The sequence below is a fragment of the Ammodytes marinus genome, assembly GCF_949987685.1.
Source record: "Ammodytes marinus genome assembly, chromosome: 18".
Classification (NCBI taxonomy): Eukaryota; Metazoa; Chordata; class Actinopteri; order Uranoscopiformes; family Ammodytidae; genus Ammodytes; species Ammodytes marinus.
Genome location: NC_137222.1, coordinates 10513492 through 10533543, shown reverse-complemented (window position 1 = coordinate 10533543; position 20052 = coordinate 10513492). Strand labels below are relative to the sequence as shown.

The window sequence follows — 20052 nt, the reverse complement described above, 5'->3', positions numbered from 1 at the left end:
TTACTATGTTTTTATTTTCCTGTCTGAGCTGACAAATATGGCTAATGTATCTGTTGAGAAATGTATTAACTTTTCATTTTATGTTCTAAGTATCACCTGCAGTATTTTCAGAATGAAAGACAATCCCATTATTGGATCAATACAACTCCCGCTCTCGCTGCCTTTTTACTACAGACATGAATACCTTTTACCCATTTAAACAGCATTGTAAGCATGTTGTGTTCACTTAAAGATGCTTTCCCAGCAGTGCAGGACAAGAAGCAGGAAAGATTTTGACTTAATATGACACTACGATTATGTCCTGTTAAAAGCGTTGTCTAGATGTAGGGACATTATCGACTCTTAAAGTACTTCTATGGATTTTTCTATTGGTGCCGGGAAGAATAATTAGTGTGCAGGAAATAAAAAGCTATTTCCAAAATGCAAAAACATAAAAAGAAAAAATAACACTTCTCTCTATGACACTTTGTCAGTCCTCAACCTCAAGGTGTTTAATTACATACATGGATTAAAGTGATCGGATTTGCTTCTGCTTCCCTATCTTTTGTACAAATTTCACCGACCTATTTGTTAGAATCTCAAGTTATTTTACTTCAGCCTTGCCCTTGCAGTAGACAGTGTAAACTTGTGTTGCTTAATAGCTGTCCTGAAAATGTTTTTTCATTGTGCATAGCGTTGTCCATTTGTTTTATCTTCCACCTGCAGTGTCATCGTACATTGTGTTTGGTATTTTTGAGATTGCTTCATAAATACCTTCAGGTTCAGCTGCACCAGGAAGATATTTCAAACAGTGTTTCACTTTGTTCTTCTACTGCGGCCAGCAGCACAAAGACCATGCCAAGTTCAGTGTGGGAACGACAAACATCCCTTGTACCCAAGCTCTGAAGTGCCAGCAGCGTTATCACACAACGAGGCTCCCACATATTCGCTTTAGACTGTGCTCTTATGAGCAGGATTCATTTAGAATAGCACAAAGCCAATGTTAGCAGTGGCCATGTCAACATGTCTAATGGTACTAGGAGACTTACAGGAGAGGAGCGAAAGAGAGAAATCGGCAGACAAAAGGTGTGAGTGAAGGAAGAGAGAATAAGTGACAGACGCAAGATGTTGGAAAAAAAGACACTCACTCACTCACTGACTGACTCACTCACTCACTCACTCACTCAGACCCTGTTTCCACCTGGGATTAACATCTGACTTTTTGAATCTGGTTACAAGTGGCCAGCTCTCAGTCCGTGTGTTCCCACGTGTATTTTCAAATGTGACATCTTTGTCTACTTGTGATCCGATTCCATTTACCCGCGCTGTATTTAAATCAACACGCACATCATTTCCGTTTGCATTGCTGTTTTTAACCGGTGGGGTTCAAACAAGTAAACATACAGGGCTGTACAGTGCCACAGTTTTAATCGCATTTGCTATTAAAATGTATTACGTGCGAAGATAATTACATGTCTAGGTTGACGAGATAGGTTACTGTCTCATTTAGACAAGGAGGAGCGATGCACAACACTGCTTAGAGGGCTCTACATTAACACTCGCCAAATGCGGGAAATATCATAGATAGTATATCAAAGTAAAAACTCTTAGGCAAGTAAGGTATTACGCCTCTTTGGCTGGTGAAAGATGTGTGTTTGCCGGGCGGCTTTTCTAACGTCTGCTACACTCTTGTCACCACCACCAGTAGCCTACACGGCTTTCTGTATGCAGTTAAGATACTGCATATGCGAACAGAATATTGCCTGTGCGCCTTCACATTAAACACCTGTTACTAGCCAAACACGAGTTGACCTTTATTCTTAAGCAGATAAGAACAGGAAGTCGTTGCCTTGCAGCTCTCCAGTCAATAGCAGCGATTTCCGTGTTTTCAGATTTACGCAGTGAAATGAAAACAGAGGACAGAAAGCTTGTCATTTGCAATACTGACGGATGCAACTAACGTTCATGAGGCTTCTATAAAGCTGCATTTTCAACGTATTTCCGCTCAGGCAGGGGGCGTCAGTTGAGTAGGAGGTCCCTAATGTGGATAAAAAACACATTGGTGTTCCCACTACCAAATGAATGCGGACACAAAGGTCACAACGGATGTAAACCACCTCCGAATGTAGTTTTTGTGATCCGATCTCAATGCGTCTTGAGAGTGTTTTCACCTGTAGTTAGAGCTTTATTCATGTGATCTGATTACAAAAGTCAGATGTTAATGCCAAGTGGAAACGGGGTCTCACTCACTCACTCACTCACTCACTCACTCACTCACTCACTCACTCACTCACTCACTCACTCACTCACTCACTCACTCACTCACTCACTCACTCACTCACTCACTCACTCACTCACTCACTCACTCACTCATATACGTGTGAGGACACCAATGGAGGACATTCATTGGCGTACATACATCAATTCTCCCATCACAAACACTGAAAGTCTAACCCCAACCCTTACACTTACCCTGACTCAAACCTAATTCTAACCTGAACCTTAAAACCTAGTTTTACCTTCTCAAACAGCTATTTGAAGTAGTGCGGACCGCACAAAAATAGATGTACACACACACACACACACACAGCACACTAGAGGCTATTTGACTTTTTTTGGTTATTATGTGGGCTGTACTTTCAAAACAGCTTACTCTTGTTTCTTTTGCTGCCAACTCTCTAGTGTTGTAAAGTTCAAGGATCCGCTTGGGATTTTTGAAAATTAAATTTAACCCGTTCATGAATCAGAATTCATGATAATCTAAAAAAGATTTTATGTTGATGCCAAAGCAATGTCATCTTGTCAATACATTAATAGTTAGGCATTTTTGAAAATATTATTATTATTTATTTTATTATTTTGCTTCCTTGTTGACAGGATTAGGTGATTTATTGCACTCCCTTATCGGTCAAATATGAAGACCCTGTTATGGCAAAATATTCTATTACCAACATTTACTGAATCGAGAAAATACGGAGCCCCTAAAGGGACATGGAGGAAAAAAAATTTTTTGGTAAAAAAAAAAAAAAAAAAAAAAAATCAAACTCGAGATCTCAAGTTCAAACTCGAGATCTCGAGTTCGAAGTCAAGATCTCGAGTTTAAAGTCAAGATCTCGAGTTCAAAGTCGAGATCTCGAGTTCAAAGTCGAGATCTCGACTTTGCCTTCAAACCTCTCTCACCGTCACCAATGGTCCATGCATCAAAGGCATATCAATTAATTTATGGGAAACCACACAATAGTGTCATGGAGGAGTACTTGGAGCATTCTTTTCTCACACTAACACCAAACTACAACCTATTTGGCCTAAATCTAACGTTTATTATGCACATTGGAGAGAAAAGTGACAATGATTCACTTCATTTTGGCGCACCATGGACCGAGAGCGGAGGTCTAATTGTCAACACACACACACACACACACACACACACACACACACACACACACACACACACACACACACACACACACACACACACACACACACACACACACACACACACACACACAATATGTAGACGGTATACATTTGACTATATCAAAACGTGAACGTTTCCAAGACACAATGCCGCCTACACTACACCTGAGGAGAACTCTGTTTGGCTGTATTGGCTGGTCTGATGAAGGCTATAATTTGCACCGGATTAGACTATGTCCGCGTTCTCCAGTGACTCCATATGATCGGATCTTGAAGCACTCACAATAGTGCAGGCAAAATATGAAATTCAACCGGATTATGCGAACTTTCTATTTTTCCTCACTTGGAGAGAGAAAAAGCGCTGTTCCTGTGCGCTCTGGCACTACACCAGCTGTGCCCGCCTTGAGCCTCAAACTGTGTCTTAATAGAAAAGATAACTGCAGGTCATATGACAAAACTAGCGATTGGACTAAGTTAGTAAAGCCTCATTCACACTTTCAGCCTTTCCCAGGAAGGGATCGTGTGTGAATAAAACACAGTCTGGACTACAATAATAATAATTAAATAAAAAAGCTAATTTTTTTCTCTTCCGTTCTGAGGGAAGCTTTCGTGCGTAAATGTGCCACACCGCTACATGCCTACATGTTTGTCTCTGTGTACAAATGAAACAATCGATCGCTGATTATAAAAACTAAATTAAACTAATAGTTTGAGGAGAGTCTGCACTGGTGATTTCTAATTATAGCAGAAATTCCTCTGCTGTGCGCTGGGGAGAAACAGCGCCTGATTTGTTTTGCCTCGCACACGGTCGAGAGAGATAAGAGGCTTCACCCGACGGCACATGTTATTCATCTATTGCACCCAAAAAATCACAAATTTTAACTAAACAGCAGCAAAACTGTGAGGATCGCGTGGCGCTGTCCAATGTGCAGATCTGGAGCAGAATAGTTACCAGCGTGTCTGTTTCTCCCCAGCGCACAGCAAAGGAAGTTCTGCTATAGGCTATTAAAAATACGCCAGTCCAGACTCTGTGTTTTATTCACACACGATCCCTTCCTGGGAAAGGCTTAATTAGGCTTTACTAACCTAGTCCGATCGCTAGTTTTGTCATATGACCTGCAGTTATCTTTTCTATTAAGACGCAGTTTGAGGCTCACGCCGGGCACAGGTGTAGTGCTGCCAGAGCGCACGGGAACAGCGCTTTTTCTCTCTCCAAGTGAAGAAAAATAGAAAGTTCGCATAATCCAATTGAATTTCATATTTTGCCTGCACTATTGTGAGTGCTTCAAGATCCGATCATATGGAGTCACTGGAGAACGCGGACATAGTCTAATCCGGTGCAAATTACTCTTTGCGACTCATAATAGCCTTCATCAGACCAGCCAATACAGCCAAACAGAGTTCTCCTCAAGTGTAGGCGGCATTGTGTCTTGGAAACGTTCACGTTTTGATATAGTCAAATGTATACCGTCTACATATTGTGTGTGTGTGTGTGTGTGTGTGTGTGTGTGTGTGTGTGTGTGTGTGTGTGTTGACAATTAGACCTCCACTCTCTGTCCATGGTGCGCCAAAATGAAGTGAAGCATTGTCACTTTTCTCTCCAATGTGCATAATAAACGTTAGATTTAGGCCTAATAGGTTGTATTTTGGTGTTAGTGTGAGAAAAGAATGCTCCAAGTACTCCTCCATGACACTATTGTGTGGTTTCCCATAAATTAATTGATATGCCTTTGATGCATGGACCATTGGTGACGGTGAGAGAGGTTTGAAGGCAAAGTCGAGATCTCGACTTTAAACTCGAGATCTCGACTTTAAACTCGAGATCTTGACTTCGAACTCGAGATCTCGAGTTTGAACTCGAGATCTCGAGTTTGATTTTTTTTTTTTTTTTTTTTTACCAAAATTTTTTTTTTCCTCCATGTCCCTTTAGGGGCTCCGTAAGAAACTGAAGAACACCACACTTGTCTTTAAGTATTTAATCTTGCAAGGAGAGAAGCAATACAGAGAATGATCAGACATTCTAATTGCAAACCGCGTTATGTCCATTTCTGCAATTTAGAGGTATACATGAGTTATTAAAGAGCAGTCTGTGGCGTCATCACTACGTCAGTTAAACTGCAGAATAGAAGTCAGTTTTAGCTAACATCAAGGTGAAACTAAAATAATGAGCTTGGAACAGGATAGATAAATAAGCTCATACTTAACTGGACTTCCAGTGAACTATCATAAATAGGCCTTAAAAGAAATTTTTTCACTACAACCGGATGCAGTGAAAACACGCTTGCCTGGCTTTTTGTACAGGGTTTAGTTGCTGGACTATTTATATTCATGGATTATTTATATTAGTACAAACCATTACGTTCAACAATGACAACTGTTCCCCTGCCATAACCTTCCTTCTCTTGTTTCTAATAGGTCAGCTGAAGCTGTCAATCATCCAAGAGCATGAAGTACTTTTTGTTAGCGGTGAGTCCCAATAAAGGCTGTTATTTCAAAAAGAGACAGTGCTGTGGAGAATAAGTTTGTACCCTGTTAATTTTATTGAACGTAAATTTATTTAGTACTGTAAAGTGTGTGCCTGCTTGTGGCTGGTGAAATGTTGTTAATTATTTACTAAACTTTATTTGCAACGTATGGCAAATATTTAATGGCACAGTAGAGATAACCTGTCAAACTACGACAGGCTACCATTAATAAGAAAATAAGGACATTATTGTAACACAAGTAGTTGTTTATTTTGGTCTCCAAGCAACCAAAGAAATGCTTGTGATTCTCCATCTCCCCTCTCAACGTCTTTTGTGCCCCTGTCATTTCTCTGAGTGAATAGCCATTCTCTCATCAGATGCCAAGCTAGATGTTCTTTCTCACTTATTGTTCCTTTCTGCTGTCGTCAGTTGCATTTGATGACATTTCTAAATATCAATTTATTTTTGCTCCAATTAACATACATGAGGATGACAGGACATTTATAGACACACCTCAAGATAATTCAACTTAGTACAAAACCATCACTATGCCCTGTTTGATCCACACATATCTCCCAACAAAAGCTAGAAAGTAGTACATTTATTTCAGGAACACTGGCTGCCGTTTACTAATATAAAACTGAGTGTTGAACCAACAACCAATGTAGTATTTATGTTTCTTCAATGTTTTGTCCTCATGGAAATAATAATTTCTCATAGGCTTGGATAGAACATTTAATTAGAATTTTGGATGGGTATATAGTTTCTGAGATTTGAAATATGTCAATAGCGTTATTGAAAAAGAGTCAGACTTACCCATAATTGCCAATAGTCAAAAGATACCCTCATATTGGCAACTGTAAAGATGCTCTAAATTACTACTTAAATCAAACATAAGGAAACAATTCAATTTAAAATTTGTGACAAAGATCGTAATTTTTGACATTGACATTTTGATCTTCTGTCCTATCTTGTAAAATTCTGAGAAAAGAATATAAAAAAATCATGGACTTGGATTAGCCTCCTGTCTAGTTGTTTGTGTTGTTTTCGAGCTTTGTGTGGAAGCTTGTAGAGCCCTCTCATGTATTCTTATTTTCCCAAAGCAAACGCTAGTGGGCAAGGATCTCATTTGAGGGTAGAGAAAACTGTAGTTGCAAATGTTGACTTACTCAGATAACTTGAGCAGCTGTTTCTAGGAAGTTTGCAGATTTCCCTTTTGGGTTCTAAGTCACTGGAAATACTTCATCTGCGTCCTGCAAATCATTTACACAGCTTGTTATTTCAGCAGTCAGACATCCTCTTATTATTTATCTGCTTACTTCAACAACAAAAAGAAGAAATGTGGGAATGGGAAGCAGGCAAGCTTCTTTACAATTGGCAGCCTATTTTTTCTCCAACAAAATCAGCTTTGCCAATGCATATGCCAAAAATGCTTCAAGCCTGATCAAGTGGTTTTCAGAACTATTGTAGACCAAACAGGATTTGAGCTCGACAAAGCTTTACAGTGACAAAGCATTTTTGTGTCAAGTGACAATTTTACCAAGTGCAGGAAAATGAGATGTGCATATACATAATTAAATCAACTACAAAGTCATACTTTATTCAGTTTCTATTTGTATGTGTTCGCAGTTTTGGAGGCTAGGGGAATGCTGGAAGAGTGCCAGGAGCCATGTGACTCTTACGTCAAGGTACAGTGTGTACCACGGTTCAGAATGATACATTAAAGTCCTTGTAAAAACTGATTTTCTGTACTTTATAGATGTGTTGTCCTCCTCAGGTTGGCTTGTTCCCAGACAGTGATCCTATAGACAGACAGAAGACTCAGATGGTTCCTCAATGTAGGAACCCCATCTTCTTACAAACTTTTTCCTTGTAAGCATTCTGTCGTTTCTTCAACTATTACATTTCCCAGATGTGTGGCATAGCATCTTAAGATTTGTTAATAATACAGATTTGTTGTAGCTTAATTTAAGACTCAGTCACCCTCAAAATTTCAGACCACTTCACATTTTTTCTTTCCTTTGTTTTCAGTATTGTCAATGAGGGGGACCTTCATAAGAGACTACTCTTAACAATGTGGAACTCTGATTCCACAACCAGGTACATGCTGGTAATGTTGTGGGTGAAAGTGATGATAGTAGCTATAACGGAGAAAATAGCTTTGTGAGGTTTCTTTTGAGATTAAAAAAAAAAAAAACTCAAAATGTTTGTCTTCAAAAAGCTGTAACACACTAGAGAGCGCACCACATGCAAACAGGATCAAAGCTTCCTACTAGGGCAATAGCATTTTATAATTGATGCTGCATGCTTCTGTGTGTTTGCATGTTTTTTTTTGTTTAGCTGTTTCTGAATTCAGCAGAGAGAATGTGTTACTCTCGCCTCCCTGCCTCGCCAGACTTAAGCTGTAACAGGGTCATTGCTGGGTATGGAGGCCACATGGTTCAATGAGTCACACATTTATTTTACCATGTTGTATTGAGAGGACAGATGAAAAGCATTTCTATGTGAAAGAGAGAGTAAGGAATGCTTGTAAAAAAATGTTTTTGGGGGGGTGGGCGGGTTAAGGCGCTTAACTTTTAACATTGAACACACTGCAACCCCTTTTATTCTCTTAAAATTAGTCTTGCTGCTTGTTTAATTAAAAGAAAATAGCACGTACAGCATGTATTTGAAAGGATGTATACAGATGTGTACTGTATACGGGGACAGGCTTACAAATTGTAGAAAGAGATAAAGACCTTGGGACAGTTTCTGGGACACAGATTAAGAGCGATTTACTCATCTTTGGTAAGCAATTAAGCCTCATTTACACCAAATGTCCCATGGTATTATTGGTAAAAAGCCAATAGGAACAAATGTTTCCACTAGTTATATACATTTAAGAAGATACTTTCTTCCACGTTTTCTAGATACAGTACTTGCTTGTTTATTAGAATTGTATGTTCCTTTATTATGCTGATAAAAAGTTAAGCTTGCGAAATAACTTGAGCTGTGGGCTCTCTACCCTTCTTCTGGCAAATGAACAGCAACAAAAAAGAGGTAAAGTCTTAGGGGCCACTCACACTAGGGCCGCGGCCCCGTGCCTAAGCTAATTTGCATACTAAAGTCTAGAACGTTTGGCTAGTGTGACCACGCCATCGGTATTCCAGCACGGAACAGCCCCTGTGCGCACAAGCAAGCGCACAGGCGGCGTTCCTGACGTGAATTTATTAAGGATGCATAGTCCGTTAACGTCCGCTGCCTTACTAGTCGGCACCGGAATTGCCCACCACTTAGACTTGTAGCTACATAAAATGTGTGAGAATTAACGTGTGTGTAGGCCTAGGTGTGGGCTGATAAAAGAGGGAGAGAGCTAAATAGGTGAGCGCAGAAAGCAAAGCAAAAAGGTTTTCGTGTTTACTCACGTTCGTCAGATGATTTTTTTCTTTTTCCTCCCGTCAGCTGTCATAATACTGCCTTTACGCATGGCGGTGGAGAAGAACCCAAAGCAACACACTCCGCGGCCCGGTGATAAGGAAACAGTAGCCTACACTAAGGTTTAACATGAAACTTTAGACTTAAGACACTTTAAGTGTCTTAATTTAAGACACTTAAAAAAACGATCTCTGCCCATACAAAAAGTTCTGACTTGGATTACTTGATGGAGCGATCGATGTGTATAAAACCATCCGGTACGTGTGTCTGATGACGGGCCGTTATATTAATAATAAACAGCGTGCTGCACAGATATGAGACTGTTCACCGCGACCTATTACGTCAAGGCTATATTTAAAAAAAAATCGTTGCTCTAATGTGGAAGTGGAATATATGATGCAAATTTGCCCGGATGAAAATATTCACAAACAGTCGTATAGCCTACAATTAGACTACGCTCCAAATCCTAAAAGTGCACGGTGACGTAGGCAAGGTGCAATCGTGCCCAGGCCACGAGCAGTGTGACCACGGGCCAGCGGGGAGAGTGGGGAGGGGGGGAATTGTGCTGAATCTTCCTGCAGCACGGAACAGGCAAACGGCCCTAGTGTGAGTACTCAAATGTTTCTTTGTGCAGAGTCGGTCTAGTACATATACTTGGATTTAACTCGCTTTGTTCACATACTTGAAATCCACATAGAGATGTTCCACACATAACCATATTACCAAGATGCTTTGTCGAACAAGGACACTACTGCATTTTTCTACAATAAACCAGGGCAAGATCTGTTAAGAGTCTGTCACTTAGATGAACAGCAGTGATCTGACCATAACCTTTTTCTTTCAAAAGTCCACTCGCACACACAAGGACAGCACACATTTACATAATTTAAAGCAATATTCACATTTTTGCAAATGAAAGGACTGGTTTGGATCCTGTGATGGGAGAGAAGTATGTGTCCTTGTCTCATTTGTACACTCTGAAGTTAGTGACAGGAAAGAAAAGCAGGAAAAAAGTGAGCCTATTGGAACTTTTAGGAACTCTATCACAAATAAAAACAAAACAAAAATAAATGTCAGTTATGAGATTAGATTATTGTCATTGGTTATGTTGGGATCATATTTATCCCCTTGTCCCACCCACTACTTGAAAATGTGTTCATTCAAATCTCCCTTTTGCTGTGTAGCTGCTGTGAAAAAGAAGCTGTGGGCAGTAATGCCTTTCAGTAATGCGGCTGTGGCGAAGTGGGTAGGGCGGTCGCCACTGGAGTGCAGGGTCGGAGGTTCGATCCCCCATCTCGCCGCCACATGTTGCTCCCGATAGTTAGTTTACACCCTGCGTGGTCGCTGCTGCTATCGGTGTATGAATGTGTGTGTGATTGGGTGAATGTGTACAATGTAAAACGCTTTGAGTCTGTCAAAAACCAGGTAAAAACGCTATAAAAGTGGAGTCCATTTACCATTCAGCAAATCCTCTAAAACACCACAGAACCATGGCCAACGTGCTTCTGTAGCCAAACCCAGCTGATCATTAGATGCATGTGAGTGGTCTTAAGCGCCATCATTAGATCAAAATTTAGATATTTCCAACACTTGTTTATGACTCGATACTGACAAAACTATCAACATTCCCATCAGCTGAATTTGTACTTTTTGTTTTGTGCTACTTACCAAATGTTAGCATGCTCACACATGCTAAACTTACTGGTGAACATGCTTAACTACAGCATATTAGCGTTGTCATTGAAGGGATTTGTAACATAATTAACTCAACTTTTTCTTCACCACTTTCTATTAATGCAGCTGAGCTTTCTTGGTCACTGGCTCATTCCATTGAGTTGAGCCAAGAAACATTTCATGTTTTCATTTGTGCTGACGGCAAGTTTGCCCTCCAAACAGTTTCAGCAGCTGCATTAGTCCTGTCCAGCTGGGAGGTTGTCGAGAACTGTTTTTTTCATGTATGCATAATTAAACATCCCCATCCCCCACCGCCACATAACACGCACTATAATATACTTTTCCAATGTCAGTATTTTCCCAAGTACTTTTACTATTTTAAACATTTTATTGTTGTGTTGTTTACATTGTTTACCATGCCTTTAACAACACAGATTTCACCCAAGGGATCAGCCATTTCCTATCTTTTTTGTAAAAAAAATAATTCTGAGTGGTAATGTGGGGCAAGATTATGTTCTAAAAAAATCTGCCACCAAGTTAAAAAACACTATAGAAATGTAAACAATATCACACTGGTTTGTCTGTATTTGTAGTTAGGTACTTTGGAATCTTTTGGAGATTAAAAACACATATCAGATGTCAGACCCGAGTGCGGTGAAACACCAGCTTTACTGGTATTGATTTTCTACTACTCATTTATTCTCTCTGTCTGACTCTCTGTCAACAGGATGAGTGCACTGCTAGGTTGCATGAGCTTTGGTGTGTGCTCCCTTATGGAACCAGACAAGGTAAGTTTAAACACAGTGTCCTTAGCTCCCTTTTTAACCTCCACTCTTTCCAACTGTGTGTATGTCCATCCATCAGACCATAAATCCAAGAGTTTAATTCAGTGTGAGTGGATTCCAGTGACCTCGATAGTTGAGAGGAACTCTTCGGGGGGACAGCACAGCAATGTTGAGTCAGTTTGAGTTAGTTTCTCAACTGAAATGTTATGAGTGAGTCAGACATGCAAAACAAGCATTCATTCCTTATAAAGATTAGATTTTTAAATAGTTACAATGGAAGTTCAAAAAGGCAGTATGTTGATCGGATGATGTTGAAAAAACACAGAACATTAGATTGAATTAATCAAGTAAATCTTTTCCAAATATATATTTTCATAATTATTGCAAAAAATATGAACAAGTAGTATATCTTTATAGAAAATGTTATCTCAGGAGACCTTTACCATCACAGGTACTGTATTCACAGCAGAACCCACTTTGTTGTTTTCTTTCACAAGACAACAAAGTCGATTCCTTATGTCAGCCGATGTTTGAGCTGTCAAAAACACAGCACATCCTGTTCTCATCACACATATTATATTTGCTCTGGTCTACTGCATTCACCGTTTTAGTATAAGGTTTTAGTTGTCTTACATTGGCTAACTTGCAATAAACACAAAGTATAACTGAGGCTGCTGGGAATATAATTTTTTCTGCAACTATTTATTCATAAACCAACATTTTGACAAATTAAGATATTGACCTGATGGTGGTGTTCTTTTAAAAGTGAAGGGATCAGAAAAGTTATTACAATTCACTGATGTCTGTACGAAATGTCACAGCAATTCATCCAATAGAGATATTTTAGTCTGGACCAAACTGGTGGACCGACCAATTGACAGGCATTACCATCCCCAGAGCTGTGCTGCTAGCATGGCTGAAACACACAAATAGTACATTCTCATTGAAACTTACAGAAAAACTGATAGTAATCATTCTTGGTGAGATGAAGCATTTCAGACTCAGAAACGTATTACTACAATCCAGGCAATGTGGAGAGGACAACTACTCAAAGAGCCATAACGACAGACTCACACATGGTGACACCACTTCATCCCTCACACCTACCGTACATCATAAGATAGCAGAACATTGGCCTTTTGCCTTTTCCCCCAAACTGTCCCAGGTGATAGAAGATACGAATTCTGCATTGCTCTTAAGCAGAGTTAGACTAGTATCTCCTCCATTGTACAGTATATCCCCATCTTTACTATTTTCCTTCACTGTTCAATTATTCAACTCTAATTTATCTGATTGTCTCTCCTCTGGCTTGTCAGATATGCATATTTTCCTCTGCAATCCACATATTCACATTTACAAAGGAAAAAAAACTCCACTTTTTAGTGGTTATTGCAGCAACCACCGCAAATGTTTGTTATGCAATGCCTCAGCACTTTATTATTTATGTATGTTATTACATAATCTAGCATGCATTTTCATTATTTTTTTAAGGCTACATAAGGTTATTAAGCCACTTTACAGTAAAAACAAAGTATATAATCTTGTTTTTACTGCTTGATTTAATTTAACTGTCAAACCAAACTGATCTTGCCTTGGATTTAGAGGGAAGCAGGAAACCCACATGATTATTATAGTTGAAGCACAGTAGAGAAAACCACAAATAGCTATAACGTTCATCCAATTGTCTGTTTCTAACATATTCTGCTGAAATGAACCCTACAATTAGGTCATTTTGTGTAATAGAAACTATGAGTGCTCTGGTGACGTAGTGGTCTGATACAGATGACATTCTGGAATTTGAATCACTGCAGAAAAATAAACCCATCCACAGTAAAAGCACAGAGAAAACCCTTTTGACCTTTCTTTTGACTGAGACTTGTTGAGATGATAAAAAAACATCTGCTTCTTGTGTTAGGAAGCATCAGTATTTGTCTTTGATTTTGACTGTTTGACCCAAGCTTTAAGATCAGACTGAAAAACCACACAGCTAAATTTGCCATAAAATAAAATACCGTGAATAAGTTTTTTCAAGTAAATTCTCTTGATCTCTCTTCAACTCATCCCATTAAGTGTTTTTGGTAGTTTCATTTAACATGCACATCAGTGAAGAAAACAAACACAAAGAAATTATATATTTTTTAAATTATGACTTCCTTCCTTAACATTTATACCAATCAATATTTAATCGGCTTTAAATGCTAATCAAGACGGATTAGTTAGTCAAAGCGAGTTATGTCTCTTCTTACCCCCAACACATTCATTATTCTGTTCTGTACTTTATTCATTCAAACCAGTCTCGTTCCGTCCACTATGTTTTGTTTATTTGTCAAAACTTGTTGTTTGTTAGCACCCTTTAGCCACTTTGTGCTTTTTACTTCTCTCTGACTCCTGCTTTTCTCTTTCTATCTCTTTCATCCGTCTCTATCCTGACTAACAGTTCTCTTTCTGTTTTTGTCACATGCGCAGAGTAATATTGACTGATGGCTTAAATCCCTCCCTGACTTCCAGGACACATGCCCTCCCTTCCCCCATCTTCATTACGAGTCCAATGCTCCAGCCACCTCCCCCCTGCCCTGTGTCCCACAGCCTGCAGAGATCTGTCCACTCAGATAAGATGCTTTTAAAACGGAGATTATTGTCACTGTCCATGGCATTGCATTATTAAGTACAAAAGAGGAGGCCGGCAGTCTGTGTGTGAGTGCGTGTGTATGTGTGTGTGTGTATGTGCGTGTGCAGTAACAAATGTATGACACACAGTATAATAATGACAGAGCTTACAACCATGTTGTTCTTGTTTGAAATAATGTGTCCACAGCATCAGGGTTACAAAACAGACACAGTATATAACTGCCTGCATGGCTTTATGTAATACATATACAGTAGTTGTTAAGACTTAACACACATATGTGCGTGCACGCACACGCACACGCACGCACGCATGCACGCACACACACACACACACACACACACATAAACACCATCTGGCTCACTAGGCAAAAGTGCACGAGTGGGGGCATCAGCTGTTTGAATAAGCTAAAGCATAGTGAGTGGTGAGTGTGTATGTGTGTTGTTTGCTGCCCTGCAGGAGCCAGCAGATAAAGTATTTTTTGTGTGTTTTACTACATGTTTATGCTGTCACGTAGAGAATTCATGTTAAATATAGCTCTCATCAAGTTGAATCCCCAAGCTTGAAGTCAGGCATACATGTACATGCACTTGACAGTAACCACCCACTTTGTGTGTGTGCTGTAGGAGGTTCAAGGATGGTACTACCTACTTGGGGAAGAGTTGGGAAGGAAGAAGCATCTTAAAGTGCCTGGTGAGTATTTTTTTTTTTACATTATCAATTAATAAGGTTGGAGCACTATTTTTTCAATCTCCACACAATGCCACATTGTGAGGCATGTTTACTTATTCTATGATCATATATATCCTTAATTAATTCCTTAACTTATTGAATATTCATCTATAAGGCACTTTGGCATATTTTGGTGAATGGAAATTCCATGAATGAATGCATCATCAAAATGTATTGTTTTGGTATCCACTCTTGTGTCATATCATCACTGTCATAACAGTTTTTCAAATGATGCCCAGCCATATTTAAGTTAAGTAGAAAGATAGATAGGAAAACAGGATGAACATAAAAGTTACAAATGACACATGCAAAGCACACATAGATAAAAGAGTTGTACAATGGCCAATAAGCAGTGTGTGAGGGTCAGAGTAAGAAAACAAATCAACTTAAGTACTGTAAGTACATACAAAACACATATTCTCACATGTGCGTCTGTGCCCGGAGTGTGCCCGGCTCGCGGCGTTCAGTCCTTATAAGTGTTTGGGTCGGCAGGAGGGGAAACAAGGGATTAAGGAGGGAAAGAGAGAGGGATTGGGAGAGCGAATGAGGGAAAGACAGAAAGAGTGGGAGGGAGGGAGGGAGGGGTCGGGACGAAACCCTGACACGTCACAGTTGCCAGAGAGAGAAAGAGAGAGAGGGAGAAGGAGCTCTCCCGTGCTGTTTGCTGCTGGAGTGGATATCCCCTCACACACAGATACACACCCACTTAACTCACGCACACCCCCAGACACACACACACCCAGACACATACACATACACACTTTTGTTTGAGAATCAATTTTTTTTCTTTCCACCTTCGAGTGCTCCTTCTCTTACTACATGTGTTTGCAGTCACTCGTAGTTTCACATTGCCGATGGTGGTGAGTGTGTGTGTTGGAATTATGCCACTCTGTGCCAGCCATAAGCGCAGCCTAGACTAGGTGAGTACCGTGTTTGTGTTATCATACTTGACATGAGTGTATTTTGGAAGTTGCGTGTTACATTGCAAAGTGGCAAATGTGCAACTCACAAGTGGTTTGATTTGTTATGAGGATGCTGTTTGAATGTTTTCCCCTGACTCCCTTTTGTCTGCATTCCTTGCATCTTCTTCTTCAACATTTCAGTTTTTTAGTTTTTGCTTGTTTCTTCTCCCTTATCATCTCCCATGCTTTTATTGTTGCTAATGCTAACATTACGTTCTCATCTAACATTCTCTTGCTGAGCTAAATTAGTCATTCCTTTTATGGAAGTCTCCTGAAAGATCTTAGTTTACACACTCATTGTTATCCCACCATGTGCGTGACCCAATCTTTTTATACACACATATGCACAAATATCAACACATTGACATGCACATACTGGTACCTCTTTTATATACAGTCTATGACTGGTTCATATTCTTTTTTTCACCCGCCACTACCCCAACCCTCCCCATTCTAGTACCATCGTCTCTCTTTCGCTTCTTCCGTTCTAGGTTATGAGAATGATGGTGATATCATACGACGTTAGCTAACCCATCCCAATTTACACTGCTTGGCTGAACTAGGCTAATCTGCTTCATACAACTTTAAAATTAGTTTAATGCTTCTGTGGTTGAAACTGGGACAGGGGTATCAGATTTGACTCAAGACTCAGCAAGCAGGAAAACAAGGCTCCCACAAGGGGATCCTGACTTACTTTAGGGTTACAAAGGCAAGTAGTTATTTTAGCCGTGAGCTGATAGACTGAAAAGTGTTTAAAAGTAACACACATCTAGTAATTGTAGTCACAGTTTCTGAAAAAAGCACCGTGAAGAACATTTCATTTAATTTCAAGTCCATTCATTTTGCATACTTAAATTTATGGCAAAACAGGGAAACAGGAAAAAAAAGCATGCTTGGCTTTATTAATGGATGTAGAATGTTTTCTTCTTGCAGTGGCAATACTGCCCCACTACTGTCTCATCTGATCCATGTGTTTGTGAGTGGGGGTTGCATACCCATGCATGCACTTCTGTGTTGCCAGCTGGCAGAATGTAGGCCAGAGAGGCACTGCTGCACCATGACATGCATTTACATCCAAATTACCAAAATCCCATTCATTACAATATCAGACGGTGTGTGTCCACCCTCTCTTCCCCCCTCTCTCTCTCTTTCTGTATTTCTGTCAATCCCTTATTTTCCACGTCTGTTTCATACTGATTACCCATGTGTTTTGGAATATCCTTGAGAAATATCTGCATCTTTTCAATTTTACACCTTTCATTCTAACCTGTATTGTTTTTTTATTCATCCCCCTCTCTCTGTTTTTGAAGAAATACCTATTCCGTATTCACTAGGGCATCTTTGTCCTCTGTCTGTTTTTCCTCAGTCCATCTCTTATGTAACCTAGCACTGTGGCAGAATGCGAAAATGGATTTAACCAAAACACATCATTTGATGCAACACTATCTGCCAGCCCATAGAAGTTGTGAATTTGCAATTTTCGCTGTACAATATATCATTAAGGGAAATCCTGCAATTATGTAGTGAATAGTGGCATGCTCGGGGGTTTGCAGACTCAGCATATTCCTAAATAGACTTTGAATTCAATGCATATCTTTTTTGCTGCTTGTCATCATGCATCTCCTCTAACCCTCTCTGTACAATAACTCTTCTCAAGCAATGGTACCATAGCAGCAAAAACCCATTCTGAACTTTTCAAGTGAGTTCTCTCTCAGAGACCTGTACCTTTTTTAGAGCCAGGAGAGTGCTAGATCAAAAATCTTGGGGGGCTGAAACTAAACTGTGAAGCTAACAACACATCTGCACATGATGTCTGCAAATTGAGAGAACAATTTGAATACAATTTGAATGTATTTTTGCCATAAGGACAGGTACATTTAGAAGAAGAAACACCATAAAAACAATTAATATAGAATACATGCAAAAAATATTTTAACTCCTTAAATATCAGATTGTTACAAGTTATGCTTCTCATATTCTAGTAACATTTAGCTCAGACAGACTTTTGTCTCGCAAGGTTCAGTCTCTCTTCCATAAAAAAAAACATCTACCAAGTGCTGACAGCTAATTACACTGTAGCACTACAATAAAAAGGCTGCCATCTTAACTTTGCCTAACATGAATAGAGGGCCTGAAACTGAAAGACTGTGTGTGAATGGCAGAAAACGACATTTCTGAGAGTGACAGGGCAGTACTGATTTTTACGAACGCACTTTTGTACTAAGCAGTGGTAGAAACATCTTCAAAGCTACAGTAATATTGTTCACAGCTCTTTAAATGCTGGTCACAAGATATACAGATATGAGATCTAACTTAGAGTGTCTTCAGACTCTATTCTGTCCGAACAAGTCATGAACTATTACAAGATTAAGACAGAGACAAATTAAACAAAAAGTAATTGTTTTTGGAAGTTTTTTATTTTTACGTTTTAAATTGTGTCTATAGCTTAAAGCCGCAGAATAAACCGGTTTGGATAATCAGCACTTTGTCTTGTAGTTAATTCAATATATTATAATATCTGGGGAGATTAGGGATTGGTTCTGATTAATTTATAGCTAACAAAAGAGTCTATGTGGTCATTGGAATGGCAGGATATTTTTGGGAGATTACGTATGATATTGCCCATCTGTGCACACGCATAGGATATATGTATAATTCCTATGTCTGAGCATTCATTTCTGATGAAAGAAGACATTCTGCTTTTTTGGCTCGCAAAGTGTGTCAATGGAGACAAGTGACCCACAGTGACATGTACGTGTGTGTGTTTTTGACCATGGCTAATGCATTTCCCTCCAACAAGCTTACAATGTGGGTCAGGTGGTCTTTATATGCGTGAAGCAAAAAATAGCAGAAGAGCCATTGGGCTCGTGCTTAAAAAGTGTGTCATCTGCATTGCACACACTTCACTTTTCACTTTTCATAATAGATGAATGTTTTCCAGACATACTCTACTCACACACGCACATGTATGCACACAGCCACACACAAACATAAACACTGCATGGAATATCCAGATGGCAAACTGTGCCTATACATCAGCAGATTAATATTTACACAAGGTGATAGACTTGTATGGTCAGGGAGGTATGGGGTTTATTTTATATTGTTAAGTTGCTCTGGTAAACACTGGCTCTGAATTTATTTGTGTATGATCATGCGCAACAATACGTATGTTGGTCTGACATGCAATGCCTCTAATGATTTGAGCTTGTGTTTGTACTCTCTTGAATTAACATTTGACCCAATAGCTTACAATCTCTGCTCTACTGAATATAAACTAAAATATTGTTTACAGTACATAGTTCAAAGATAATATATTATGATGGATGAAAATCAAGATGGTGGATTTCATTTAAAAATGCTTTGATATAAACAACTTAAATAACTTGAAATGCTATCTACAGGGATATTTCGTAACCATATCTTTTTTTCTGTGCGGTTTTGCTTTAAGTCCACACCCAAATACCATAACAGGACACTAAAACTAAAACTTGGAAAACTCCGTATTGCTGTATTTGTGGGGACAGAGAAACCGTAGGTTTTGAGAAACGCTGGCGTCATGACCTAAAATTGTGAATGGCAATTGTTGTTTACATCTACTGAGCATGCGCTACTCTCACTCAAGAAGATGCTCAATTCGCATGCTCACAATGTTCTTCTATGGTGTTTGACGTGACATATTATGGCCACCTACTGGCCTGGCATGATAACATTGGGAGGAAATTTGCTAAAAAAAAATCCATGTACATGGCCTTAGACAAGCTCATATAATGGTGCCACGTCAACAATCCAAACTCTGTGCATCACAAGCACAAATCAGTTCACTGCAAACCTTTAAATAGCATAGTCTTTAAGTAGGCGGACACTTCCGTGTGAAGCAATGAACCCAGACGGCTGAAAGACATCATGGACATGCTGTAAATTTGAATTAATTTCCTGCGGGGCAGAACTAAGTGGGTACGACTTGAGGGAATGTGACTGCCAATAAGAACAGGTTC

At 39.4% G+C, this 20052-nt stretch overlaps 1 protein-coding gene across 1 annotated transcript in view; it reads left to right on the top strand.

The window, feature by feature from the left end:
• The window catches only part of rgs3a (regulator of G protein signaling 3a), a gene marked incomplete at its 5' end in the record, with an annotated part of 139806 nt that overhangs the window by 7954 nt on the left and 111800 nt on the right, over positions 1-20052 (top strand). Inside the window, 6 exons of the mRNA XM_080046981.1 lie at positions 5812-5862; positions 7491-7549; positions 7639-7733; positions 7893-7961; positions 11677-11737; positions 14987-15053. Coding sequence (XP_079903107.1) covers positions 5812-5862; positions 7491-7549; positions 7639-7733; positions 7893-7961; positions 11677-11737; positions 14987-15053 — 402 coding nt within the window. The remainder of the gene's footprint in view (positions 1-5811; positions 5863-7490; positions 7550-7638; positions 7734-7892; positions 7962-11676; positions 11738-14986; positions 15054-20052) is intronic.